Source organism: Neolamprologus multifasciatus, chromosome 14 (assembly GCF_963576455.1).
Source record: "Neolamprologus multifasciatus chromosome 14, fNeoMul1.2, whole genome shotgun sequence".
Classification (NCBI taxonomy): Eukaryota; Metazoa; Chordata; class Actinopteri; order Cichliformes; family Cichlidae; genus Neolamprologus; species Neolamprologus multifasciatus.
Genome location: NC_140452.1, coordinates 29,475,531 through 29,501,816, shown reverse-complemented (window position 1 = coordinate 29,501,816; position 26,286 = coordinate 29,475,531). Strand labels below are relative to the sequence as shown.

Genomic DNA, 26,286 nt, shown 5'->3' with positions numbered 1-26,286 from the left:
GGACTCTAATGTGTTTTTTTTTGTCTCCATCAGTCAGTGAATCAGGGTGGAGACCAGGAACTGGAGAACCTTGTGACCAAGTTGGCGATTCTCAAAGACCTGCTGTCCTCCATAGAAAAGAAGGTACGCACAGACGGCACATTTAACAGCTGTGATGGACAACGTGGCGGCTATTGTTTTCACTTTGTGAGTCATCAGGAAAAAATGTGGTACAGTAGCAGGATCTGCCACGGCTCTGAGTCCTCTGACAGGTGTTTCTGCAGTCTGTAAACAAGAGTTTGTCAGCACAGTAGAGTTCAGTGGTGCCAGATGAAGTCATGAAACTTTATTGCTTTGTAGTTGAGATTAGAGTAAAAAATCTAAATGAAAAAGTGAGCGTTGAGTGTGAAGATCGGTGTGCTCTCACCTTACTTTCTTTTTTCTCTATGTACTTAGTCTAGTAGTTTGGAGGTGGTTTGTTTAGATAACCCTCTCCATATGATGGATCATCTGTCTTGTGCTTGTAGCGCAGCACGTGACGTTCTCTCCTTTTGAGGCTTTTACATACAGCACATGTAAACCACGCAGAAGGAAAGAGACAGGGTTGGGATATCGCTCGACTTCCCTTTAGAAGCCCTACAAGTCAGCAAAGACCTGCTGTGTTAATGAGAGTCTGAGACTTTACAAGTAGGAAAGTGGACCCAATACGCTCATGTTCAGGTTACTGTTTTTATTCTTGGAGTCGGCTAGAGTAACTGTCCATGATTCACAGTTCAAAATAACCCTTATTTATATTACAAAGGCCCTTGGTGCAGCCACTAAATTCCTCCTCTGTCTGGAACAAAGTGCTTTATCTCCTCCTCCTTTTAAGCCAACTTTCTTCCTATTGGCAGACATTTTAAAACACAAGGTTTGAGACTCTTGTATTAAGGATAATGCCTTTGTTTCACATTATAAAGAGAAGAAGAAGAGAATAATAATACTAATAATAAATTAAACCTCCTGTTTATATGGTGCACTGTTTTCTACTTTGTCTTAACTTGAGGGTGGGGGAGGCTTTCACTGGCTCGGGAGGAAATGGCCTCAATGTAGTAAGGCTACATGTCCAGACGGTGATACTGGTTCCACCTTCCCTGCTCCTGTTAGATCACATCCAGGAAATAGGAAACCTTTTCCTTGCTGACACAAACCCCGAGACTGAAAATGTTACAGTTTTCTTTTCTTTTTTTCTTTTTTTTGTACCTTATTCTTATCCTCCAACTGTCTTTTTATTCTGTTCTTTAAATTATTTGTTTCTCCACCTGTGTGTTTGCCTCTTTCTGATACCCCTCAGGCCCTGAAAGCTCTACAGGACATGAGTTTGACCTCTCCATGCTCCCCCCCTCCTCTGCACTCCATGCGTCACAGCAAATCCATTCCTGTGCAGGCCTTCGAGGTATGCACCGACATCCACCAAACATGCACGCCTACATACTGTACTTCATTACCGGCTGTCTCACTGCAATGTGATGCAGGTCAATATTATGACAAATGAAATTAAGTATTGCCCTTAAAGTCAAATTGCTCTGTGGACATTAAAGCTCCCTTCTGCCAATTTGGGTAAGCATCTTTTTAAACAATCTTTTTTTTCTTGCTTTTTTTGTATGTAGAAAACCCTGAGATTTATTTTCTGTATTTAATTTCTGAAATGTTATTGTCAGGCAGTGGAATTTAATATGACAGACGGCATAAACTGAAGTAGAATAGGCTAAAAAGTCTCAGCACAGGAATTTTAGCAGCAGATGTGATGTGAGGCCAAAAGAATGTTTTTGAAATGCATTTCCAGCTTACGTCATCACTGTCGCAGCATTTGATCACATTTCCTTGTAAAAGCATGAATTTAAGTGAGGCAGTTTTGATGTGCTGTGTATAAGACTGTAATAGTTTTATTATGAAAAGTACCAGCTGCATGGTGTGCAAATGTTAATGCTGAAGGACGACTGAGAAAAGGAAAAAAAGGAACATGTTAAGATGATATAAATGACAAGTGGTGAACTAAGTGTGAAAAGGGTAGAAGGAAAAAATGTCAGGGAGGACGTGGGGGAAGGAGGTGACACACAGAGTTGAGAGATGAGTCGAGAGATGCTTGATTGAAATATTGGCTGTTGGCTAAGCCTGCGTTCTCTGTGGCGACATCCTTTCAGTAGTTTCCTGTTGCACACAAGTGCTACGCTAAGGAGATGCGGCGTCTGATCCGCCTTGTGACACCCAAACACAGAAGCACTCAGTGACTCAGAGTAAGAGTGAGTGTACGCCATCTGTTTAAACTTTTTTCCAGTCTTGCGGTTCTTAGTAAGACCTATACATCAAAAAAAAGCGCACTTTGTCAAAATGCGTGTGCGAAGAAGCTGGTGTGTTGCTAAAGGAGGTTGGCAGTTTGGTGCCTGTCTTTCTCAGTTCCTCCAGTCTGTCTGCTGAAGTGTCCTTGGGCATTACACTGATCCTCAAATTGCCCCAGATAACTGATGTGTGAAAGAAAGTTTCTCTATGAATAGAATCAGATCACCTCTCTTTGTGGATATGAATCTAAAACCAGAATTTGGATATTTACTATGACCGTCAACATTTTATTCATGCGTTTTCTCATCTTCGAGGCTGCGTATGACTAAAGTAGATCTAATACTGCAGATGAAGCAGCAAGCGTTTGTGCTCCGTTTTAGAGACCCCTGGTGGAGGGTAGATTATCTCAGTAGACACACAGGGTTTACAGAAGCATGCTCAGTATGCGTTTAAATGAGTTTAAACTTTCTCCTGTGCCTCATTGCAGGTGAAGCTCGACGTTTACCTGGCGGAGCTGACAAAGATCGGAAAGAGTCAGAAGTACACGCTGTCTGTGGACGTAGAGGGAGGAAGGCTGGTAGTAATGAAGAAGGTGAAGGACAATCAAGAGGACTGGATCACCTACACACATGACAAAAGTAAGGATTGGGGCACCATTCACACAGAAAGAAGTATGTCCATTATAGGATTTTAATCTCACTATCCAACTTGAACCTTCTTTAACCCTCCAAATCTGTTACATGACCTTTTCTTCCCTGAATTTATCTGCAACTTCCCATCTCTAACCCGCTGTCCGTTCGCCTCTGTGTCTTTCAGTACGTCAGCTGATCAAGTCTCAGCGGGTGCAGAATAAACTGGGCATTGTGTTTGAGAAGGAGAAGGATAAGAGCCAGAGGAAAGACTTCATCTTTGCTAGCGCCAAGGTCTGCACACAAGAAACAAATGGACACATAAAACTGCTATTTTACAGCTATTCACTGTTGCAGACAACTTACAGTTAACATGCAGCCTTCAAACTGAGGCAGAAATACTCTCTCATATCCCTTTTCTGCCTGAGTACGTAATCAGATTTGCAGTAACATTGCCAGAGTTATTGCACAGGCTTATATGCATTTCTCTGCTATGAATTCAGTCTGCACTGAGACTCTTTGTACAAAATTAAAAACCTGCTGTTAATCAGTGAGGTAATGTGCACCTGTTTAGCTGTTCGTTAATGCAAATATATAATCAGCCAATCATGTGGCAGAAACTCAGAGTATTTATACATGTAGATATGACAATCACAACCTGCTGAAGTTCAAAGTGAGCATCAGAGAAAGGTGATTTAAGTGAGTTTGAACATGGCATTATTGTTGCCAGATCTGGGTGTTTCAGAAACTGATGATCTGCTGGGATTTTCCCCCACGAACCCATCTCTAGGGTTTACAGATAATGGTTTGAAAAAGAGAAGAATAAAGAATTAAGTCAGTTGTGTAAGCAAGAGGGGGTCCAAGCTGGTATTATTAGCAGAGTGTAACCAGTGACGTGGTTGGTAAGTGTATAGAATATAAAGATGTTCAGAGGAACTTCAGAATGACAGCTGTCAGTGGCATCATCCGCTCACTGATGTGCGTTTGTGCCAGAAACGGGAGGCGTTCTGCCAGCTGCTGCAGCTGATGAAGAACAAGCATTCCAACCAGGACGAGCCAGACATGATTTCCATCTTCATAGGCACCTGGAATATGGGTTAGTCACACTGAATGACTCGCCTTAATGGCTACAAATACATCTGAAAATGTTCAAAGAGAAAGGAAACAGTTTGACCTTTTTTCCTGTCGTTTCAGGCTCTGTACCTGCACCCAAAAACGTGGCGTCGTGGGTTTTGTGTCGTGGTCTCGGGAAGACACTGGACGAGATGACCGTCACCATCCCTCATGACCTGTATGTGTTTGGCAGCCAGGAAAATTCAGTGTGCGATCGGGAGTGGGTGGAGTCACTGCGCGCCCTGCTGAAAGAACAGACAGAACTGGATTATAAGCCGGTAAGGAAAGAAAGCCAACTGTTTATGGCTTGATGAATGTGTATGAAGAACATAAGGGGGTGTTGCGGTTAACCCTCAGGCGACCAAGCTGTTTTAACTACTAAACTGACCAAGTGCTGTTGTTGTACTTGAATGAAAAAAAAGTTGATTTTTTTTATTATGCGAATGTCATCATCTTTAGAAAAAGACAAATTTCCCACATTAGTTCTTGTTTGATCATTTTTTTCAGAACTGCATTTTTATGTTTGACTAATATGAGAAAAGAAACATTTTAAAACTTTATGCTTGCATGACTTCATCACCAAAACATAAAACTGGTGACTGCTTCTGTTTCAGGTTTTTCAATTACTGAAATATCTGAAAATTGTTTTATTGTAATGCGCAGTTATACAAAAATTCCTGTAAAAAAATACAATAACTTCAAAACCTTAAAAAACAGAGTTACTTTTGAGGTTACAAATGACCCCTCACAACTTTCCTTTATCCTCTCCACACTTTAGTTCCTGTAACAAATATAGAACTAAGTATAGGACTGTCTCTAAACAAGCAGAAGTTTTTGTGGTTTGCATAAAAACGACCCACTTTGAAGGGAAAAAAACTGAAGATGAGGGGGAAAAAGGCTATTTCTGCATGGTGCGAAAACAGAAATGATGACTGTAGGTTCCTCATTGTGTCTCGTTCCCGTCTGCAGATCGCCGTGCAGACTCTGTGGAACATAAAACTTGCTGTGTTGGTGAAACCTGAACACGAGAACCGGATAAGCCACGTTGGGATGTCCAGTGTCAAGACGGGCATCGCCAATACCCTGGGTAACGGCTCTACTCTGTATTCAGTCTTTGCTATTCCTTCCTATGTCTTGCTTCCTGCTTCAAATGTAGGAGGAAATAGCTCTGATTTCCTGTCTTAACAATGGCCTCCTTGAGCAGTGTTCATGACTGAATCACTTGTTAGTTGATTAAAAAATATGGGACCTGTATTAGTAAGAAAATGTGAATTAAAATCTAAACTTTCACAAAAATCTTGAGTTCATAAGAGAAAAAAATACAGATTACCTTCAGCTCAGCAAACTGGAGTCGTTCATTGTTTCTCATATTTTAACTTTAATTTTAATCACAGCCAGATGCCCGATGATCCTTTAAAAGTTTCTGTTAAGTAATGCTTGTAATTGCACCTAATTTGCTGTATTTTGACTTAATGTTTGCTTTGATGATTTCTAGGTAACAAAGGAGCAGTGGGCGTGTCTTTCATGTTCAATGGGACGTCGTTTGGCTTTGTCAACTGTCACTTGACATCAGGGAATGAAAAGATTGCCAGGTGCCCAACACGCTCTCATTTTTATTATTTTTATTTTTTTTGTTTGTTTTAAACCTCTCAATATCAACAACAGAGACTTCCTACTGCAAAAGAAACCACACCCCCTTTTAATTCTAAGGTCAGGAAATAATTCAAAAAAATCATCCGGTCCTTAGCACGTCTTAGAATCAGGTAAATACAACCTTAGATGAACAGCAGCACATGACATGTTACACTCTGATTATTTATTTTAGAACACAGGACAAAATCCCAAACACAGCAGCAAATCTACAACAGAATGGCTGAAAAAGAGAAGGATGAAGGTGCTGCGATGTCCCAGTCAGTCTAGACCTCAACCTAACTTAAAAACTGTGGCAGGACCTTAAAGAGATGAGCGTATACGTGTACAATCATACAAACACAATTACTGCAAGTTCATTGCTGCTAAAATTGGATCCACAAGCTTCAGAATCAGAGATGCTTTGTTTTTCACACATAGTTTCTGCTTTTTGTCTTTCTTGTCAAATCAATAATGACACTGGGTAATATTTATAATATTAATCAAAACTTAATCTAATAATTCATCATAGTAATTGAAAGAGGCTGTGCTTTCTGTTTGCCATAAGTGTAAACTTGGTTTGGTTTTTCATTATAATTTGGTGAAAGCTTGTTTAAATGTCTTTTTATGTGTGACCTTTGACCTCTGCAGGAGGAACCAGAACTACCTTGATATCCTGCGGCTGCTTTCACTGGGAGACAAACAGCTGAGCTCCTTTGACATTTCGCTGCGCTTCACGCACCTCTTTTGGCTGGGAGACCTTAACTACAGGCTGGATATGGACATACAGGTGAAGCAGAAATAAATACAGGCAGCCTGCAAAACGTGGATGAAACTTTTCTGTCTCACCCTGTTTTCTGCGTGTGTGTTTGTGTGTGCAGGAGATTTTAAACTACATTAACAGGAAGGAGTTTGACCCCCTGCTGAAAGTGGACCAGCTCAACCTGGAGAGAGAGAAGAATAAAGTGTTTTTACGCTTTGGTTAGTGCTGGTTATGAATATCCTCACGAGTCAGAGCAGGATGTGTTTCAGTGTACAGAAATATAACAGTAATACCAGTGAAAAGTCAACACTGACAAAAGACTCCTGTCCTTAAAGCAGAGTTTCAGTGGTCTTATAAACACAACCGAAGGGATGACTCACACTTACCAAAAGCACCTGCTCAGCACTCTTGTTGTTCCCTGAATAGTTCACCATCAGCTCTGGTTTTTCTTTCCAGACTTCAGTGGTTCTTAAACTGTGGGCTGTGCCCTCGTGGTGGGGCACAGAGCCACTGCAGGAGGGGGTGTAACCGGGGGGGGGAGGATGTGGAGCTAAACAAAGTTGGATAGTTATGATTTTTACTGAGAAAGTGAACAGACGTTGGCTGTTTGCTGACATTTACTACACTGGAATTGAACTTGGACCCTTTTTTAATGTTAATGATTAATCCAAACAATAGGGTGTGTGGACTTGTTTTATCTTCTGAAGTGAGTAATTCAAGTCATTCACTGCTGAAGCCTTTTTCACTTTTAAACATTATTTCATCTTAACTCAATGCAATGACGTCTGCACTAACACTGTGATCAGTGTGTGATATCACTGGGATTATTTGTTTTAGTAGGTAACTAAAAATCAGCCGTTGCCCTGCAATGTTATCCAGTGATCCATGATGCCATGTAATAAATCCTTAAATACAAACCGATTACTGAGAACTTGGTCATGATTGCTAACCCGGGGTTATAAATATTGTGAATCGCACCTGCTGTTATATCAAAATTATAAATATTGTTAAGATATGCTAAACTTCGACCCTTTACTGAAGTGGATGTGTGTCTCTTTGCGTGCAGCGGAGGAAGAAATCTCGTTTCCGCCCACCTACCGTTACGAACGAGGCTCAAGAGACACGTATGTCTGGCAGAAGCAGAAGGCCACAGGGGTACGTTCCCTTTCTTACGTCAGAGCCACCTCTGATAAATTCTTTCTGTTCTTGTGCCTCGTCCTGATAATTCTGCTTTTCCGTCTGTCCCAGATGAGGACTAATGTTCCATCGTGGTGCGATAGGATTCTGTGGAAGTCTTACCCAGAAACACACATAGTCTGCAACTCCTATGGTGAGGATCATCAGAAGAAGAAAGCCTCTTCATAATTTCACCTCATAATGCTAAGTGGACAGAAATTAAAGTTGTTGTTTTTTTTGTTTGTTTGTTTTTTTGCCAGGCTGTACAGACGATGTTGTGACCAGTGATCATTCCCCTGTATTTGCTACATTTGAGGTGGGCGTGACCTCCCAGTTTGTCTCCAAAAAAGGTACAAATTTAATTTTGTTTCCTTTCTGTCACTTCCTCTACTTCCTGGTCTCACTTTATCTGGCTTTTCTTCCTCCCACAATCTTTTTGGAGTTCATTATTGTTATTGTTCATGTTATTTAAGCGCTCCGTGTTCAACAATTAACATTTAGAAGTGAGTAATTAAATACATGCCTGTCTGCACAACCCACACAGATCTTTCCTTCTCTTTCCATCTTCCTCCTCCTCCCTCCTGTCCACATACTTCTGCACAGGTTTGCCAAAGTCTTCAGAGCAGGCCTACATCGAGTTCGAGAGCATTGAGGCCATAGTAAAGACGGCGAGCAGGACCAAGTTCTTCATTGAGTTTTACTCCACTTGTCTGGAAGGTGAGGTGAATGTGAATGCACCTTTGCAGTGACTCTTTCATGCTCATAGACATAAATATAATGAGCAGTCCGACAGAAGGAGTTGCGGTAAAGCAACGTGACCCAGAATGGATGCAATAAAAATGTTTTTGCTTCTTCTTATTTGTATCTTTCTCCCTCCCTCCTGGTCTCAGGCAGTCAGTATTACCTTTAAACTAGAATCCATAAAATCCATTTTTCACCTGTGTTGTGCCCCTGCCACCTGTCCACCATGTACTTTTAAATTAAAATGCAATGGGTACCTGAATCCTCACCCCGCTCTTTTCCCCACCGTCTTCCCTTTATCCTCTTCCCCTTCCTCTCGTCCCTGCATCTCTCTCTCTTTGTCTTTCTCTCTGTCTCTAATCCTTAGAGTTTAAGAAGAGTTACGAGAACGACAGTCAGAGCAGCGATAACGTGAACTTCCTGCGCGTGGGCTGGTCCAACAAGCAGTTAACAACACTCAAACCTCTTCTGTCAGAGATCGAGTACCTGCAGGATCAGCATCTCTTGCTAACAGTGAAATCACTGGATGGATACGAGTCCTACGGTATAAAGATTGTCTGTGCTTGTGGTCCTTTGAAGTTTAAAGGGAATCTAGTTTGCTGGAATCTAACAAATCTCCCCCACTCTTTTTAGGCGAGTGCGTGTTGGCTCTGAAGTCGATGATTGGCAGCACAGCACAACAGTTCCACACCTACCTTTCTCACCGTGGGGAGGAAACAGGAAATATCCGAGGGTCAATGAGGGTCAGAGTCCCTTCTGAAAGAATGGGAACCAGGGAGCGATTGTACGGTAATGCACTTTCCACCTTAACACCAATTACCTACAAAGAGAGGAGATACTAAATGTCTTTCAAGCTTGCCGCATCCATCACTTGAACAGTTCCTGCCTGCATGTTTTCAAATTTGCAGACAGGAAGTGATGGATCTAGGGTTACAAGCATGTCATGTTTAGTTCTAAAACTGATTTTGTTGCTGTGTTTCAGAGTGGATCAGCGTGGATAAGGATGAGACGAGTGGACCTAAAGGGAAATCTGCTGTGGTATGCAGATCGGGGCATGAGTATGTGAAGTCAGTACACAATCCTTTTTTTGCACTTGATTTTTATTTAGAGTTCCCACACGTCAGTGGGGATTTTTCTGTATAGCATATGTTGATGATGTGCTGGCATGTACCTAAATATCGATGCTTAAATACCTTAAGGGATTGAGTCGTAGCAGGCAGGTCTTTTTGTGAGTTTGTTGATGAATGCGTTTGAACAGCTGAGCCGGGTAACTTCGGGGTTAACCTTGAGTGGGTTTCTTCTTGAGTGGGTGACTTGCACCGATTATAGATCAACAGGTATAAAATCACCACTTGAATGAGGGTGGGGGAGGTTCAATTTGCCATGTTGCAACGAGCTTAGCTTCTGTCTTGCTAGCTTGCGCTGCGCTCAGTGGATCTGCGCTCGACAGTGCAGCCTAGGCGGAGTAGTCGAACGCAGACCCACTGAGCTCTCAACACAGACAGCATCGTCAGAAGAAAAGTTGATAAAATAAATTAAAAATTTTGTATTGTTCGATACATATGCGTACCGAACCGAAAGCACTGTATCGAACGGTTCAATATCGATACGAGTATCTTTGCACCCCTAGTATTTATGTGTTATATTGAATATCTGCATTAAAAAAACACTGCTAAAGATGATGCTTGATTATCCTGCACAGTGTGACTTGAGTACGACACAAAACACATTTTAAACCACGTGTTTGTGTTTTTGTTTTGTTTACTATAAAAATTTTGTCTTTTATGATTTCTATGAATCTTTATGCAGTCTTCAGAAGTACCGCTACGGCACCTTTAAACAACATTCATTAGTTATTGAACATTAGCTATTAGAAGAGTTTGCCCTCAACAACAAAAGATGGTGTCAACAGACACATTTTGATAGTCTGCTGTGTCACACGCTATAACATTGAGTCAGAATGGCAACTAGACACACCTGTAGGGTGCAGTCTCTCCATTTGTATGTTTATCTATTCGAACATCCTGCAAACATCGTGTTAGGAATGTCCTGAAACTGTCGTGACTTCTCTCTTTTGTCCCGCCTGCTGACTTGTTACGATGTGTTTTGAAAACAGGCCATCTGTGATTCGTAAGCCACTCGGAGAGCTGGGAAAGGTCAGTGAAGAGGGAGAAAGGAACAGCAAGGAGGAGACCGCTGCAAGGTACTCATGACAGACACTTTCACTTAACACTTAACTATCACGTTAGGTTAGATCGTCTGATGCATTGTTGATGCGGGCAGATGAAAAGAGTTTTTACAACAGTTTCTGTGTTTATAATGAAGACCTAAACAGGACGGATCAGACAGCGATCCATCCATCAGCAAGAACAGCTACAATAATCCTGCCTACTACATCCTGGAGGGCGTTCCCAACCAGTCAGCTGCAGCCGTTTCACCTGAGCTTCTGCCCTCTCCTACCTCAGCCAACCCCCAGGCAGCTAAACCCCCTCCTCCCTCTGCCGGGGCGCGTTCCAAACCCCCCGGCGCAGCCTCGGGGCCCCCTCACCCACGCAGACAGGTTCGTGCCATTAGCGAGGAGAGCTCCTCAGAAGACGATGGAGGTGCTTGTGTTGTTGGGGCACAGGGAGGAGGTGTTGGAAGCACACTGAATCGACCTCCTCCTGACTTCCCCCCACCTCCTCTACCAAAGGGAGCCCTGGAGATGGTTCCTGAGGCCCCCTTCACCAAACCTCGCTCCCTTTACCCCGACCTGGCTGAGGTCAGGATCCCCGCAGCTGGCACCGCTGCCCACGGAGATGCTTTCAGGCGAGGAGGAGTTGGAGTTGGAGCAGGGGCGCTGGACGACCAGTCGTGCTCTGTGCTCCAGATGGCAAAGACACTGAGTGACAGTGAGTTTCCTGGACAGCCTCCTCGTGCCCCCTCAGCACCGCCTCCTCTCAGAGGGCAGCCGATGGGTTTAGGTCTGGATGCCTGCCGCACCTTCCCACCTAGAAATCCCATCACAGAAAGTATAGCAGAGGATATGCCTGAGGAGGTAAGCGGTTCATGGGAAGTAATTCTGTTCAGTGTAAAACAGTTTCAGAGGCTGGAAGAAGCAATGCTGTGATTTTTGCGTAGTTTTCTTTCAGGTGACTCCAGTTTTTGTACAGTTTCTCACAAAAACACGACTATCTTCAACTTTGATGTTAAATATCAAAGCCTTTTACTGTAAGATGTGTCACCTTATTAGAGTGAAGAAAAGTAGAGGCAGTCTTAAGCTCTTAGTAATGTTGTTAGCATAAATGATGTGGCGGATGTGGCTCCTGCATTTAGTGGCTCCTGCATTGCATTTCTCCTCCGCAGGCACTTTGGGGCAGCAGTAGCTCATCTCTGTCTGTGGGGGAATCGTCAGTGGGCGAGTGGCTGCAGAGGTTGGGCCTGGAGCGGTATGAGCAGGGTCTTCTACACAACGGCTGGGACGATTTGGAGTTCCTCAGGTACATGGAGATCTAGACTTTTATTTCCTCTGATAATGCAACAATAAATAAAAATGAAAGCAGTTCTTCATTATTAAATTCCCTTTTTTTCCCCTCCTTTTTCCAGTGACATCACTGAGGAGGACCTGGAGGAGGCGGGAGTGCACGACCCCGCCCACAAGCGAATCCTGCTTGAGAGCCTCAGGCAGCAGCAGCAGCAGAAATAGACTGCATCAAACTGGTCCATGACTGGTCCAAACCGGCCTGGTACCACACCGGGCCCAATCTCAGCTCAACTGAACCGAGCTGGAACGTGCCAATCGATGCCAGACTGTGCCTTCTGAGAGAAATTGCACTCCATTTGTACTTTCAAAAACACTTTCTCAACCAACGTCCTTTGATTTTCACATGTACTTTATGTGTGTTGTCCTCATACACGTGGCCTTATTTAATGATAATCATTTCAGTCCTTCAAGCATCACTACATAACTTTGGCTTTTAAATCCAGAGAGGAGATTAGATCAGACCCAACCTGCAGCTTCAAGTTTAAAGCTTGTTTCCATTTGGCCTGAGAATTCTCTAACAGAGGATGACTTTGAGAAAGAGAAAAGAGGGCTTTGAAAACACACCACCTGTGTTGCGCACCCTCGCTTTGGACTCTTAACAACACTGGGTTCTTCCGAGTCTCCAATTTTTCTTCCTCCCACTCGTAGTCACAACAAGACATCAGTGGGAATAATTAGAACAGTCGGGAGTAACATCCGCCCCAGAGCTCGGGCGGAGGAACCATTTAACTTGTGTGATGGAGGAGAGCAGGAAGCGGTGATCGAAAGGAAACTAGAAAGTCAGGCTTAAGTGAGATAAACTCAAATTTCTTTTCAGTTTGTGTATTCAGTTAATGATGTGCAGGCCGCTGTTGTTTCAATGGACGCCTGTGTTGTCTGAGTGTCTGTCTGTATTTATGGTTTTATGAATGTTTTTAATGATAAAGGGAATATCGAGCAAACCAAATTAACCCCGTTAGAGCTAAAGGTGTATTCCACCTGGGTGCAGCATGTTAGGTGACTGTGTTAGCCATCAACTTGTCACGTCGCCTTTTTTTAAGTGGCCTGTTGCAGCTGGTTGTTATTGAAACAGTCAGTATAGGTCAATAAAATGAGGAGGCTAAATGGTGTAATTAATGCTGTACCAAGGTGAGATATAAGTACATTTCTCATTCTCACATGTTGCCTGTGAATATGCTGAATTTGAATTCACAGAAGAAAATGTATGTTATTGTTTGTTGCCTTGAAAATATGTCAGCATATTTTCTGCGTTTCATTTTCAAATATATAAATGGAGCAGCGTTCAGGCAATTGGTTAACGTAGCCAAATACATGAACTAATTCAACACCAAAACATTTGTTTTCTCTCTGACATTTTACTGTCATTTAGTTTGTTTTTTTCTTAAATTACTCAACGCATTGCCTAGCTTTAGGATCACGGCACCTTTTACTTTTATGGGAGACGCTGTCAACTGATTGAAAACAGAAAACTCAGGTTTCTGCAGGTCAGGCTACTGTTTCTGGATGTGAGCAGCAGATGGCGCTGTTGCGCCACAAACCTGACCCTGGAAACCTGCGGAACACAGGACAAAGTATGCCAGTAAAAGCTGTTACACTCCTTAGTCAAATTTGGTTTTAGATTTAGTTTTCAAGCAGTTAAAAGTCGGATAGTTTTATTTGTTCATAATTTCAATTTAAAAAAAGAAAAGACCTTAAAGAGATGTGACTTCACCTCCACATGCCTGACACCTGCCTTCTTCTAAGGGGGATCACCAACACTAAGATGTGAATGTCATGTGTGTTTACTGCTGTCAACATAGTAAAGCATTCATCTCTAACTCTGTGAATGAGACCTTCATTCACGCCTCAAAGAAAGCCCCCTCCCACTCAAATACACTGTTGAATTATAACCTTTGACTCTACTCGCCTCTTATGTTTGTTTTTTTACAATGTGTCTAATCCTTTAACGGCCCAACCGTCACAGCACAGAGACTCTGGATCTGTCGTTCAGTTGTGTTAAATTTAAGTCTTTTTGAGCCTTTTCAGTGTTCTCAGTGATGTGTGTGTGTGTGTGTGTGTGTGTCTGTGTGTGTGTGTGTTTGTGTTTGTGTTTGTAAGTGGAAAAAAGAGACTTGTTGTTTTATCTGACACTCCATTTCTTGTTGTTTCTTCATCCAGTCTACGTTGGTTGTGTTAAATTAATGTAAGTTGTTCACCCATGTATTTTTATTCAATTAAATTGTAATACCCTTACATATTTAAACATGAATTTATTCTCTTGGTTTGTTGTCAGCAGAGGAAGCTGTGAGCTGTAGACCTGCTTCAAAAAAGAGAGAGCTGGGTTTACAAATGTCATAAAAGCAACATATCAACTATTTAAACTGAGGGGGGAAAAATCATCATTTTAAGAACAAAAAAGATCACTCTGATTTTATGGCAGGAGCGCGTTTAACATCCTGTACCTCTTCCTTTAACAGTCCGTAAACCTTGACAGACTTCTGGGAGGGGAATGCTGTCCCGTTCTTGTCTGATATCAGATTCTGGCTGATCAGCAGTCCTTACTCTTCTGTCATAGTTTTGGTTTCATTGCTCCAGATGTTTGTTTGGGTTGTTTTTTTGTGGGTTTTTTTAATATTTGGTGAATGTTCTGCTGGCAGGCCAGTTCAGCACCTGCAGTCTTGCAGCAGTATGCGGTTTAGCATCATCCTGCTAAAATATGCAAGGCCTTCTCTGAAAAGGACATTGTTTAGATGGGAAAATAACTTCCTGTCTTTCATCCAGAGGATGCAGCATTTCACGTTTCAGTTTGTGATGACAGCGCATTTTGAATGTGCATTGTTCCCCTGAATCATCTTCACATGCAGCGTCTTCTTTGCACGATAGAGCTTTGACCTGCGTTTGTGGATGGCACGGTGCTCACAGGATGTTTCTGAGCCCATGCTGTGATCTCCATGAGAGAATAAGGCCTGTTTTTAACATAGTGCTATCCAAAGTTTCTCCAGATTCTCTGAATCTTTTGGTGATATTATGTGCTGTGAATGGTGAGATAGTAAAGTCTTCACAATTTTATGTTCAGGAAGATTATTAGAAAATCATTTTGCAATTTGTAGACTGGAGAATCGCTTCTCTAAGATGCTTTATTTTATATACCTGATCATCTTTTTATTACTGACCTGTTGCCAATTAGCACAATTAGTTGCAAAATGTTCCTTCAGCTGTTTCTCTTTAGGACCACTGACTCTTCTAGCCTTTTGTTGCCCCTGTCCCAATTTTTTTGCGATGCATAGCTGTCATCAGATTCTTATTGAGCTCATATTTTATAAAATAGTCACAATTTAAACATTTCTTATGTTTGTTTTCTCTATTCTGTTGTTAACTGAGATTGAGATTTGCAGATCATTGCATTCTGTTTTTATTTACATTTTACACAGCATCCCAACGTTTTTGGAATTGGATTTGTATGACAACCTGTATATGTTTGCACATAAAACACAACACTGTTATGGTGATGCCACACACAAGAAGCCAGACCACCACACGCGCCAGGTAATGCCTCCATAATGTAGATTTATTAGAATATTCAGAGTAGTGCTATAACATCTCATTCACTCGAGCTTTCTGTCAGTCCGTAGTTGTCGTTGACGCGTTGGTCCGTGAGACAGGCGCTCTGCAATGAAATGGATCTGTAAAGCAAAAAACCAAAAACAAAGCCTACCTAATATTTATATTACTAATTACAGAATTTACAGTCACAAAACTTTATGGGGCAGTTCAAATAAATGCGCAGGTTTCTCACTGACATAATAAAAATATTAATAAATACTTTTTTTTTTTCTTCCTCAGAAACCAGTGAGTTTCATCAAAATGCAATAGAGGTGATTTACAAGCAACTCTCGCAAGCTAAAAAAAAAAGAAGAAGAAACAAAATCTGAGTATTAATGCGGATACAGTACAAAACTCCATCTCTCAGTGTATTGCCAGATTACCCCACATGTGTCACCTATGGGAGAGAAACGTATGACTCGTAAGCCTGCTAAAGACCCTAACCTGGACTGCGACCTGCTGTACAAAGTCGTTTGTTCGCTTCAGTCCGGTCAGAGACGTCAGATATAATCAGGCTACAATCTGCTTTATTCCGAACAAAGAACAGGGGAGAAAGTAGCAGCATATGAACTAAAAATGGAGTCGAAACACCTTAAAGCCTCCAACTCTTTGCCTTGCAAAAGTCTGACAAACTGTTTGATAGATAAAGGCATGATGGGACGGCGAGAGTGTGGGATTCTGGAGGACTTGATACAGTAAAGAAGGAGGGGGTGAGGTGAACTGGGGATGTCTGGTCTAGACCCGGCAGGTCTAATTGGATTTTTGGGTGCCCCTGCTCTGCTTGGCAAAGAGATTTAGGGGGGAACCTATTCCGACTGGTGAAAGCCTGTGTGTCGGGGGGGGGGGGGCTTAGAGGAAGTTGTGCTTGAGGGTGAAAGTTTGCTTCCCCAGCAGATTTCGGAGTGTGATGTTTAGATTTCTGCTTTAAACTCGTACCTGACCGCCATACTCATCAGAGCTGCTGCCATGCACCACCGAGTTTGCTGCAGTGCAGTGAATGTGGGAATGTAAGTGCACCAGAGAGACCGAAAAGACGATGCAAATATGGACAGTTTAAGGGCCTGTATAGTTTACCGTTATTAAGTAAAGTATTTCTCTTTGTTTTATCGGGGAGTGAGAGTGGAGTCATTGCAGGAAAGGGAGGAAACTGCCCGTGTCAAGGTAGATTTTACAGGTACAGTGTGCACTGTTGCATAATATTTTTGGACGGCAGATGGTGAGCAGACCTGTGATTTTATTTTCTGAGTCGGTTAGAGAAGAACTGAGAACCTTGCTGGACCGCAGCAGACTACAGCAACGGATTCAGTGTTTTAATGGGCAAGTCTTGTCTCTCTCCACAAAGGCTAGAAACTCCTCTCGCTTACAGTTTGTTTCTCATTTGTCTTCCTCTGTTCTTCAGAACAGATTCGTCTTGATGGTGGGATTGGGTTTTCTGTGGAAAGAGGACAGGACTCCGGCAAAGGGCCCGGTCATACTGTCCGCTGGCTGCCAGGCCTTCAGAATCTCCTGAGTCTGGGCAGCGGGCTGCGCCACGGCTGGGTTGGAGGGCCCCAGACTGGACCAGCTGGGAGGCTTCAGCCCCTGGAGAACCGGAGAGCTGGAGGTGTTGGTGTAGCTGCTGTTGGCAGGAGCCGGACTGGGGCTCAGACTGGCAGGGCTTCCCAAGTTTCCATTGGCTGAGCCCGGCAGGGAGGCCGTGCTGTCAGGTGTGGGGCTACAGGTGGACTCTTTAGACTCATCATCATCTGATGAAGATCTTGGCTCCCCGCCCTTTTTCCCTCCAGAGCTGTTGTTGGTGCTGCTGCCTGTGGTGCCAGCAGAGCTGTTGGCTTTGGCGTTGGCTGCACGCTCCTGCTTACGGAACTTGGCACGTCTGTTCTGAAACCACACCTGACAGAAACACACATACACAGGTGAAGACGGGGCATTAGGCGGATACACAGTTTTATTTGTTATATAAGTGTCAGACGTCCTGACTTTCACTTCATTTCTGTCGTGCTGAAGATTTAAAAGCCTGATGGCACACCTGTACTCGGGCCTCGGTCAGGTCTATCTTCAGCGCCAGCTCCTCCCGGGTGTAGATGTCCGGGTAGTGCGTCTCTGCGAACACGCGCTCCAGCTCCTTCAGCTGGGAGCTGGTGAACGTGGTCCTGATGCGCCGCTGCTTCCTCTTCTCGTTCAGGCCAGATGGGTCCGAGAAGAACTTGTAAGGGACTGAAAGGGAATAATTGTTTCCGTTTAATATATATATATATTTTTTAATAGGGCTAAACTAGCGCGTAAAACTGCGGAGGCCGAGCACTGAGTCGCAGAGGCCACGAAACATTTCACGCCTCATCTCGCCGCATTTTTTTTATTATTTAACTTAAAAAAAAAAAAAAAAAAAAAAAAATATATATATATATATATATATATATATATATATATATATATATATATATATATATATATATATATTTACGTTTATTTCTGTTTTGTAAAAAATTTTGGGGAAATTTTCTGTTCTTAAAATAGTTATTAAAAATTAAATAGCTCTTGTAAGGTTACTAAATGAGGAGGATTAATTGATTAATTGGTTTTAAACCCATCCGTAGCTGACATCTGGCCACACCAACCCGGACACCGGGAGGCTGTACAATCGGTTGATTTATAATAAAATGTTTAGTGGGAAAAATCCATTAACTGTTTGTTTATTCTCTTTTTTAAAAAGTTATTATTACCCATTTTTAAGTGTTAACCATTCCTCCTTACTAAAAAAATAAATCAAAATCGCCTCGTTATAAACTTAAATAAACCGGATTATTGGATTAATTTATACAGAGTTTTGCCACAAAAATAATTCGCCGTCTAAGATTGTTATGCAAACAGAAACTATAAGATTCTCCAGCACTTTAGTCAGTTAAAATCCACAGACACTGCGGAACAACAAACATTAATTACTTGTTTAAATAATGATATAATTATCCCCGCTAAAAATAAAGAATGATTCGCCTTTTCTATTATTATTATTATTATCATTATTATCATCATCATCATCTCCTTCATAAGCATGATATTTAATTTAGTCATTTAAAATTTGTGTCATATATATCAAAAAAAAATCATAGCTGACAGTTAAATATGATCATATCGCCCTTCTCTTGATGATCTTTTGGTGTCTTAATGAAATCTTGCGGAGACCTTGAAACGGGAACACAAGGAGAGGTTCCTGTACCTGAGGAGTAAGGTGTGGGCTGGTGCTCTCGCAGGGCTCCCAGCGTGCAGCTGGTCGTGCTGAGGGGAGTGCAGCCAGGGTTGGAGAAAGGGCCGCTCCGGATCGGGTTGTACTGGAAGGAGCTGGCCTGACTGCAGGAGCTGAAGTCCGCGTAGGCCGACGCTTCCATGGCTGCCATGCAGGAGTCATAGGAGTTCAGGTATGAGTAATCCATCTTATACATGGAGGTCAGCCGGCGCAGACACCGGTCTGTGAACAAGTGCGCTGGAAACTCGGGTCAGGGCGGCTTCAGTCGGGTCTGAGGCTGCTGTTAGTTTCTGGGATTGCTGTGAGTCGTTTAAACCAGTCAGAGTTGGACTTTTTTCTCCAGAATCTCCTGACGCGGTTGGTTTGTTTCTCCAGGCTTTTGTGGGCTTTAAGGTTTGTATGTCACCGTCACGCGGCTGGTAAGTAATCCAGATGTTTTCTCTGCAGCTCCGCTCTCTCTCCCTACTCTCCCCTCTCTCTGTCCGTCTCTGCGGCTCCCCTCCCTGGACTGAGGTTCGCTCTGCGCTCGCGCTCCGTTTGACAGCGCGCAGCGGCTCGCGCGCTGTTTATAATAAACTTGGCAGAGCGCGAGACAATAGCGAAGGCGGTGGTCTTGTTTCCATGACAATGCCACCAGTGAGCGAGCACGGACACGGACGGCCCCCCTCCCCTCTGCTCCCCTCCCACCGCTCTCTGCACCGCCCACGCGGCCCACAGCATCGCGAGCTAGCAGGTGTCCGCGGAGTTAAATCGCGCGCGTCTAAAAACAATTACAGCCCGCTATAACGCGCGTGCATCCTTAATCGGACGTTTGTGATTCCGGTGAGTTCAGAGTTTTTCTTTCAGCCGTAAAACGAAGCCGTACAAAACCGAACGTCACTATTTCAGAGTTTTACTGACGCGTCACTATAATCAGTGTTTACGTCATAGTAATGGCCTACCTGTCGCCTGGGCGAACACAGGTGTTACTAATGAAATTAATGTAGGTGCTTAGCTTAATTCATTCCAGCTGTTTAAATGAAAAATTCAGCTGGTGAATAAAGTTTACAGGTGGGAATTTTTTGAACAACTAAATGAATACATTTTTATTCCTTTTTTCTCCTAGCTATATTTTGAAACCACTCGCTCTGAAAAAACTTGGACCTTACAGAATATGCATGATCGCTTTGGAAACCTTGTCTGTGATTTTTATTTATTTATTTATTTTTCTATTTAGGATGGGTCTTCTAGAAACTGAAGTAAAGCACGAATGTAGCCAAACAACACATCAGGCCTACAAGCTTGGAAACATTTTATTCTTAAAACGTGAATACAAAGAAGCTAATTTTAGAAAGAAAACGTGGTGCTTGAGAAACACACCCTCGGGATAGACATCCTCGCTGTTCTGGGAGGTTCTAGTGAAGGGTTTTTTGCGATATTAAGACATATGTGACGACTTTAAGCCATAACAGTCTGCTTAATATCGTCACAGACGACTGAAATATGCACAAACAGATTCGCCCCCCAAATAATGATGATAATAATAATAATAATAAATAATAATAATAATAATAATAATAATGCTCCATAACCGGTCAATAGTGTCCCTGCGAGCTCCTGGAACCATCCGCGGCTCAGCCACAGAAGTCTTTATGTGAGGGGAAACGTCCAGATGTGACGGTGATTGGTGAGATTAAAAGCTTTGATTTGATTCCGATCACTTTTACGGAGATGTCACCAGAGTGAGCGTCAGTTTGATGTATAGGACTAGAGAGGGAGCTGGCTGCGGAGACAACCGAGCAACCACGACAGGCTAACCATAAACGCATTGAAGCTTCATAAATTGGTTTAAGTTTATTGTTCGGTGTCATACAATGTGATAAGTCATATCCCACACGGCCCCCATTACACAGACACGCGCGCGCACAAACGGGGAGGCTTTGAAACCGGCAGGCAGGCAGACGCGCGCGCGCTCCACGTAGCTGCCAAATGTGGTGCCATTTTAAAAAAAGAGGGGGTTTCTCGCTGCTTTTCGTGAAATTAACACGCATTTCATTAGTTCTAGCAAATAATAAAATCCACAAACCAAAATTAGGTTTTGCGTGTCCGCGAGGAATTAATTAAGTTTGGCCTGCGTGCACGCATAAAAATGGCTCAACGTGCGCGCCCTGCCTTCCTTTGACCACAGGCTGCACACGCTGCAGCTGCTCCTGATGATGATGCTGTTGATGCTCCTTAATGACATTAACCCGCTGCACACGCGCGCATGCGCGCATTCGCCTCGTCGCGTTCGCTTAAACTACAAATAAGCGACAATAATCAGATTTGTTTACGGTGTTTATCGTGTGATGGAGTTCGAGGCGGGGCGGCGCGCGGGGCTAGTTGTGTTCAGATGCTCGATGCTGCCTGAACATCACAGATGAGGCCCGCACGAGACAAACAAGTCTGAGGCCGCTGATTTGTCATTACAGGGACCCAACTCTTTTTTTTCTTCTTTTGTATAATACGATTTTATTTTATTTACGATTTTTTTCTAGGAATTGTTAAACTCAAAGACTTCGTTTTACAATACGCTACTTATCAAAACCACCGATTTAATGCACATTTGAAAATATTTGGGGCATCGCCGTCACAAAGTATCGTTACGCATTCGTTACAGCTCAGTGCAGCTGGTACACGAAGGTCTTTTTGACTTCAGGAGAAAGACTTTACACATGATATTAATAAAGAAAAAAGTTAATTATGGACCACTTCATTTATTGCTTCGTGTGTGCGTCATGACACTTTACACGATTTTCAAATCCTTAAACAAAATCACAGCAATAATTATAACCTGCATCAACCCTTATAACGTTTAAGGCACTTAAATAAATACAGCCCTACATTGTGTGAGTTTTTCTTTCCTCTGTTGGATTAACCGGTCAGCTCCCAGGCCTTCCGTCTGTTGTATGTCCGCTTTTCTCTTTGCTGGGTTCAGAGGTGAGTTTACCGAGAAACTTAAACAGTTTCAAAGTTAAACTCTCCAGGGTCGTTTCTGCCTTCCAAAAAAAAAAAAAAAAAAAAAAAAAAGCGCAGCCAGGAACGACCCTAGCTCTGCCGCTTTTAAACCATTTAAACTTTAATCCCTTCAAAGAAGGGACCGGTCTCTTCCAGGCCGCTAATCCGCCCTATAGTGCTCCGGCGCAGGGGGAGACTTCTCTGCTGCGAAGGCTTTAACTTTGGACTTTTACATTCATGGGGCGATTTTTAGGAAACAGTAACGGGGAGCTTTGGCATTCATGGCGTCTGAGTCAACAGAGGGGGCACACAATGGTCCCCTAGAGGCTCCTGAGAGCCCCTGAGAGAGGAACCCCGACTATAAGGATTATAGGCCCGTGGGTTATTAGGGAAAAGCGAATGAAGGCCCGTAGCGTGCTGTCTGTTTGTAATCAGAGTATGACTGACTCCTTTCAGCGACTGATTGGTAACATTATCTGGTAATAAACATTCAAATTACCGATGATAAAACTGTAAATGACAGCTCTACAAAATAAAATAGAATTAAATAGAATTGCATTTATTGCTGAAGCTGAAGCTATGATTTTTAATGCGCTAACCTCGAAGTCTATAATTATAATAATAATAATAATAATAATAATAATAATAATAATTGTATTTCAAGGTTTCATGGGAGAAGTTTTAAAGCCTAACCCAATCACTTCATGTTCTCAGTGAGGGACTTACTGAGGTCACAAAATTACCCAGAGCGCATTAACCTGCATGTTTTCTTTTGTTTTGCTTGCTTCTTCTTTTTTTTTAAAAAATTCAGGCCACATTAATTGTCCTGTCTGCCCGCTAAAGGGGGATGATCCGCAGAGAAATTAAATTCTCGGCGTTTCTTTTTTCTGCTCCCGTCTTTCCTGCTGCTCTAATTCCTTGTGATGGTCTTCCTGCCCTAACGACACCGACTGGAGCTCTGCAGGGCTGCATGCAGATTGGCCTTAACGAAGAGGGCGGTCGGAAACTCGTGTGTGCGCCTTGTTGGCGGTGATGGCGCACGGATGAAAAGGGCGGCCTGTGTGATGGATGGATGGATAGTCTTGAAGGAGAGATGGAGAGGTGTGTGGGTAGAGACGGGGGAGACGGGGTGAGTGAAGGATGGGACAGCGGCGACACTGGCGTGATGAAAAGCCACCCGGGAGGCCCAGTCCGGTTTCTGTCTCTGTGACAGGCGGTGGGTCTGACATCCAAGCGAGGCTGTCAGTCAGAGAGGGAGACTGCCAGGTCCATCCATCCATCACCGAAGCTCAAAGAAGAACATGTCCCATGTGCTCAAAGCCGTTTTCTTGCTCCAGACTCAGGCAGCTATTGATTCGCAGGGCTGGATATTAACCTCCTCTTTGTCGAGCTTTGAAAAAAAAGCTGTAATGCTCAAATAAAAGCAGAGATTACACTATTTCATCGACTTAACTGAAGTCAGTGCCAAGGTCCAGAGTACAATAAATATTACACTACATGATGTGAGCATAGCTACATCCAGCTGATGGCTGTGCACCAAGAGAAATGCTTTTTTAGGCAGGCGATAACCCTCCTTCGCTGCCTGGTTTAGGGTGACCAGGTGCCCGTCTTTAAGTTTTACTGCACAGCATTTTTAGTCCTCCTCCTCCTGTTTGACCGGCTCTGCAGGACATGCGGTTTTCCGAAGTCTGGATTTTACCCCGAACTATCAGAAAGAAAGAAAAAAGAGCCAACTGGCCACTAGAGTTTTTCCGTTTCCCCCTTTTGTTTTAGCTTTTTATCTTCATTGTCAAGATATTTCTTTATCTTTATTTTGCAAAGTAGAAAATTTGGTGTGAATGAAGCAGCATGCGTGTGATAACTGGCTAAAAATGGCTGAAATGGTCAGATATGAGTCAAATACGTTCTGCCAATCTATGGCTGCATCCCCACTGAAACCCAGCATACAGGAGTATATAAAACCATTACATGATACCATGAGAGCAAACTTCAGCTTCTTTTTCTATTCTTCTTGTTTTTACTTAGCAAGAGAGTTGGTAAATGGTAAATATTTGATTACTAACGGGTCCCACATTTAGTTTGTTGGGATCTGGTCACGCTGACCTGATTTAATGTGAAATTACACGCGGATTAATGTAATCGTTTCAACAAATATTCACAATTCTGCTTTTAAAGGAATGTGTTGCAGTAAATCGTTGTTTTTAATATGAACACTTATCTGTAAAATAAAAGTTAGTGTGATTTAAAACGTGCGTGGGTTCTTTGGACAGAAGTCTACGCGCGTTGTATCACCAAGTGTCTCCATATTTTTAAATACTCAGCTGCTAACTGAGCAATCATTTGTCTGTAGCTCTTTGTCCCTATAATTCTAAATGTCCCAACAGTGATTTATGTAACTGATAATCAATCGATCAGTGCATTGTTTTGCCTTTGTTAAAGAGCCCGTACTTCTAGGATTTTAAGGATTCGTGATTATTGTTATTTACTTTTGTATTTTCCCCCCATTTGCTCATAATGTGACTGTGCAGTCAAAACAGCCGAGCAGCTGGCCTGCTACCTGCAGTGTGACTAAAATGTGTCGTGTCATCGCCCCTCTTAAGATTCTCTTCCCTCGGAGGTCGATTTGATTGCGGATAAAATAAAATCAGAGCTCGCGGATCCTGCAGTTAACATCGGCCTGCGTCTTCACGGCCGCAATCGAGGCTGGCGGTGTGCACATTTGATTTGCAAGGTGATGGATGAGAGACGGAGCTGGATCGGAGGGGGTTGGTGCCCCCCCCCCCCCCCCGGGTGGGGGTCCCGTCGGTGCAGGCTGTCTCCGCATATCAGTCCCCAATTACCCGAATATACCGTGACGCTCCGGCGAGAGACGATAGCGCGCGTCTAACTGCGTTAGAGAGGCAGCAAGTTACGGCTAAGTCCTCAGTCAGCCGGTGCTTGTGTGCTAGATCACAATCACAGTCTGGTGTGGAGTCTACTCTAGAGGAGAAAATAGATCTAATACGAATATAGTCAAATAGTTTTGAAATATTAAATCGAGCTAATTTTCAGTGCGCATTATCCCATTTATGTGGCGAGTGCAGTGAGTAAACAGACCGAGAGAGGAGAAGTAAAGACATGGCTCCTTAATTAACTGCACCGCTACTGACAAAGATCTGAGCTTTGTCTTTATATGACGGAAAATGGCTTCATAAAATCTGAATTTTTTGCGCATAAAATGTGCGCACAGTTGGAAAAACCACAGGGTGCTAAGTGCACTAAAAAAGCAGCATATTCGTTTAGATACCCGGTGGAATTTGGCGCAGCACAGTCAGAAATCCACGTTCTTGTCAGGTTCTAGTCCGACTGGGACAGATTAAGACAAACCTTTATGAGCCAAAAAATGACTGTCCGGCACAAAGGCTCATCAGGATGGAGTTGCCAAAAAATTGCCTCGAAACATGGCCATTAATTTTAACCCATCACATTACGCTCATTATTATTTAAGTCCGCTCTAACCTGAAGTGAACGCGCATTCATCAGGCAGAATATGACGCAGAGCAGCTGCGGTTATTCACAAGCTGCGTACACCTCTGCTGCAGCACCAGACCTGTATTATCCTAATGGATAACGGCATGTTACTTAAAAAAGAAGCTTTTTAGGATAAAAACCAGGTCCCGGGAGACCGCACACACACACATACACACAGATACAAGCACACCACAGCTGGAGCGGCGAGGGATGGCCGCGCGCAGGAGAGCTTCTCCAAACACGCTAATTAGATCTCGAGCTCTGGCCCCGCGCTCTGAAAGCAGCCCAGCGGCGGGGCGCGCGGAGCTGTGGAAAGTTAATTGAATTAAATTCCCTCTAAACTAATTAGGCTGCAATCTGCCACGCGAGCTGTCCCTGAGCAAGGTTCGAATTAGGCGGAATGGATTTGTTCCTTTTCTTTAAAAGAAAGGAGGACAGACTGGTGTGTGTGTGTGTCAGAGAGGGTTTTTTTTGGTGGGGTCCTTTATTTGTCTTTTATGCTAATTCTCCCAGGGGACTGCCACGTGATTGCTTTACGGTAACGGGCCGGTGCGAGCATCCCTTCCACCGAACCCTCCGCGGCGTCAGGGGTTAACAGGAAGAGACCCGGCAGTGTTACTTTAACGAACATGCGAGGTCCGGTGCTGTGCTGGCAGTGGTAACTGCGCTGCTTTGCATGAATGGGGAGCATCTTCAGACTAAGAGCTGAGTGGACTGAGGTAGCCTAATGGAGGTGAAATCGATCGCTTTCCTAGGGGAGCACAATGAGCGAGGGCAGGAGAGGCAGAGATGAGAGAAGCGCGGAGGGACACGGATGAAAATCCCCCGTTAAGAGCAGGGACAGATATGATAATTGGAGAGCCGCTAGTAGTCGTTTATCATTCACCACCTCCACCTGGCTGCTGCTAGCTGAGCTTCAGTGAATTAGAAACTCTCTGTGTAAAAGCTTTATCCTGGACAGCAACGTGCAGTCCATGCTGGTGGGTTGTTGTTGTTGTTTTTTGTTTGTTTGTTCGTTTTAACCCCAGAGCTACCAGGAGCCCCTCCACATGCACATCTTCCCTTGTAACCCCTCCCCCACAGGTTTACCTTTTGTATCTCGCCT

General features: G+C 43.3%; 2 protein-coding genes across 4 annotated transcripts in view; one reads left to right on the top strand and one right to left on the bottom strand.

The window, feature by feature from the left end:
- The window catches only part of inppl1a (inositol polyphosphate phosphatase-like 1a), a 28,315-nt gene extending 14,201 nt beyond the window's left edge, over positions 1-14,114 (top strand). For 2 of the 3 annotated variants that reach the window (XM_085130267.1, XM_085130268.1), the window contains exons 7-27: positions 34-123; positions 1,313-1,414; positions 2,786-2,936; positions 3,115-3,221; positions 3,921-4,023; positions 4,122-4,318; positions 5,010-5,127; positions 5,536-5,632; positions 6,321-6,459; positions 6,551-6,650; positions 7,499-7,587; positions 7,681-7,762; positions 7,869-7,958; positions 8,212-8,325; positions 8,717-8,893; positions 8,983-9,138; positions 9,332-9,416; positions 10,466-10,552; positions 10,675-11,386; positions 11,695-11,828; positions 11,935-14,114. In XM_085130267.1, coding sequence (XP_084986393.1) covers positions 34-123; positions 1,313-1,414; positions 2,786-2,936; positions 3,115-3,221; positions 3,921-4,023; positions 4,122-4,318; positions 5,010-5,127; positions 5,536-5,632; positions 6,321-6,459; positions 6,551-6,650; positions 7,499-7,587; positions 7,681-7,762; positions 7,869-7,958; positions 8,212-8,325; positions 8,717-8,893; positions 8,983-9,138; positions 9,332-9,416; positions 10,466-10,552; positions 10,675-11,386; positions 11,695-11,828; positions 11,935-12,034 — 3,030 coding nt within the window. In that variant the 3' untranslated portion in view covers positions 12,035-14,114. The remainder of the gene's footprint in view (positions 1-33; positions 124-1,312; positions 1,415-2,785; positions 2,937-3,114; positions 3,222-3,920; positions 4,024-4,121; positions 4,319-5,009; positions 5,128-5,535; positions 5,633-6,320; positions 6,460-6,550; positions 6,651-7,498; positions 7,588-7,680; positions 7,763-7,868; positions 7,959-8,211; positions 8,326-8,716; positions 8,894-8,982; positions 9,139-9,331; positions 9,417-10,465; positions 10,553-10,674; positions 11,387-11,694; positions 11,829-11,934) is intronic. The other variant, XM_085130269.1, reaches the window with a different exon arrangement.
- A 1,279-nt stretch (positions 14,115-15,393) lies between these two features.
- Positions 15,394-19,344, bottom strand: phox2a (paired like homeobox 2A). Its single transcript, XM_085130272.1, has 3 exons — positions 18,669-19,344; positions 17,481-17,668; positions 15,394-17,344 (listed from the first exon to the last, which is right to left on the bottom strand). The coding sequence occupies exons 1-3, from the start codon at positions 18,889-18,891 to the stop codon at positions 16,850-16,852; spliced, it is 906 nt and encodes a 301-aa protein (XP_084986398.1). The 5' UTR covers positions 18,892-19,344; the 3' UTR covers positions 15,394-16,849.
- Positions 19,345-26,286: the final 6,942 nt, after the last annotated feature.

Bases quoted from the DNA above. Each gene is read 5' to 3' on its own strand.
- phox2a (XM_085130272.1), bottom strand. From the start codon at position 18,891: ATGTATAAGATGGATTACTCATACCTGAACTCCTATGACTCCTGCATG. The intron at 17,669-18,668 runs GTACAGGAACCT...ATTCCCTTTCAG, and splicing joins GCCCACACCTTACTCCTCAG to TCCCTTACAAGTTCTTCTCG. The intron at 17,345-17,480 runs GTGTGCCATCAG...TGTTTCTGTCAG, and splicing joins TGACCGAGGCCCGAGTACAG to GTGTGGTTTCAGAACAGACG.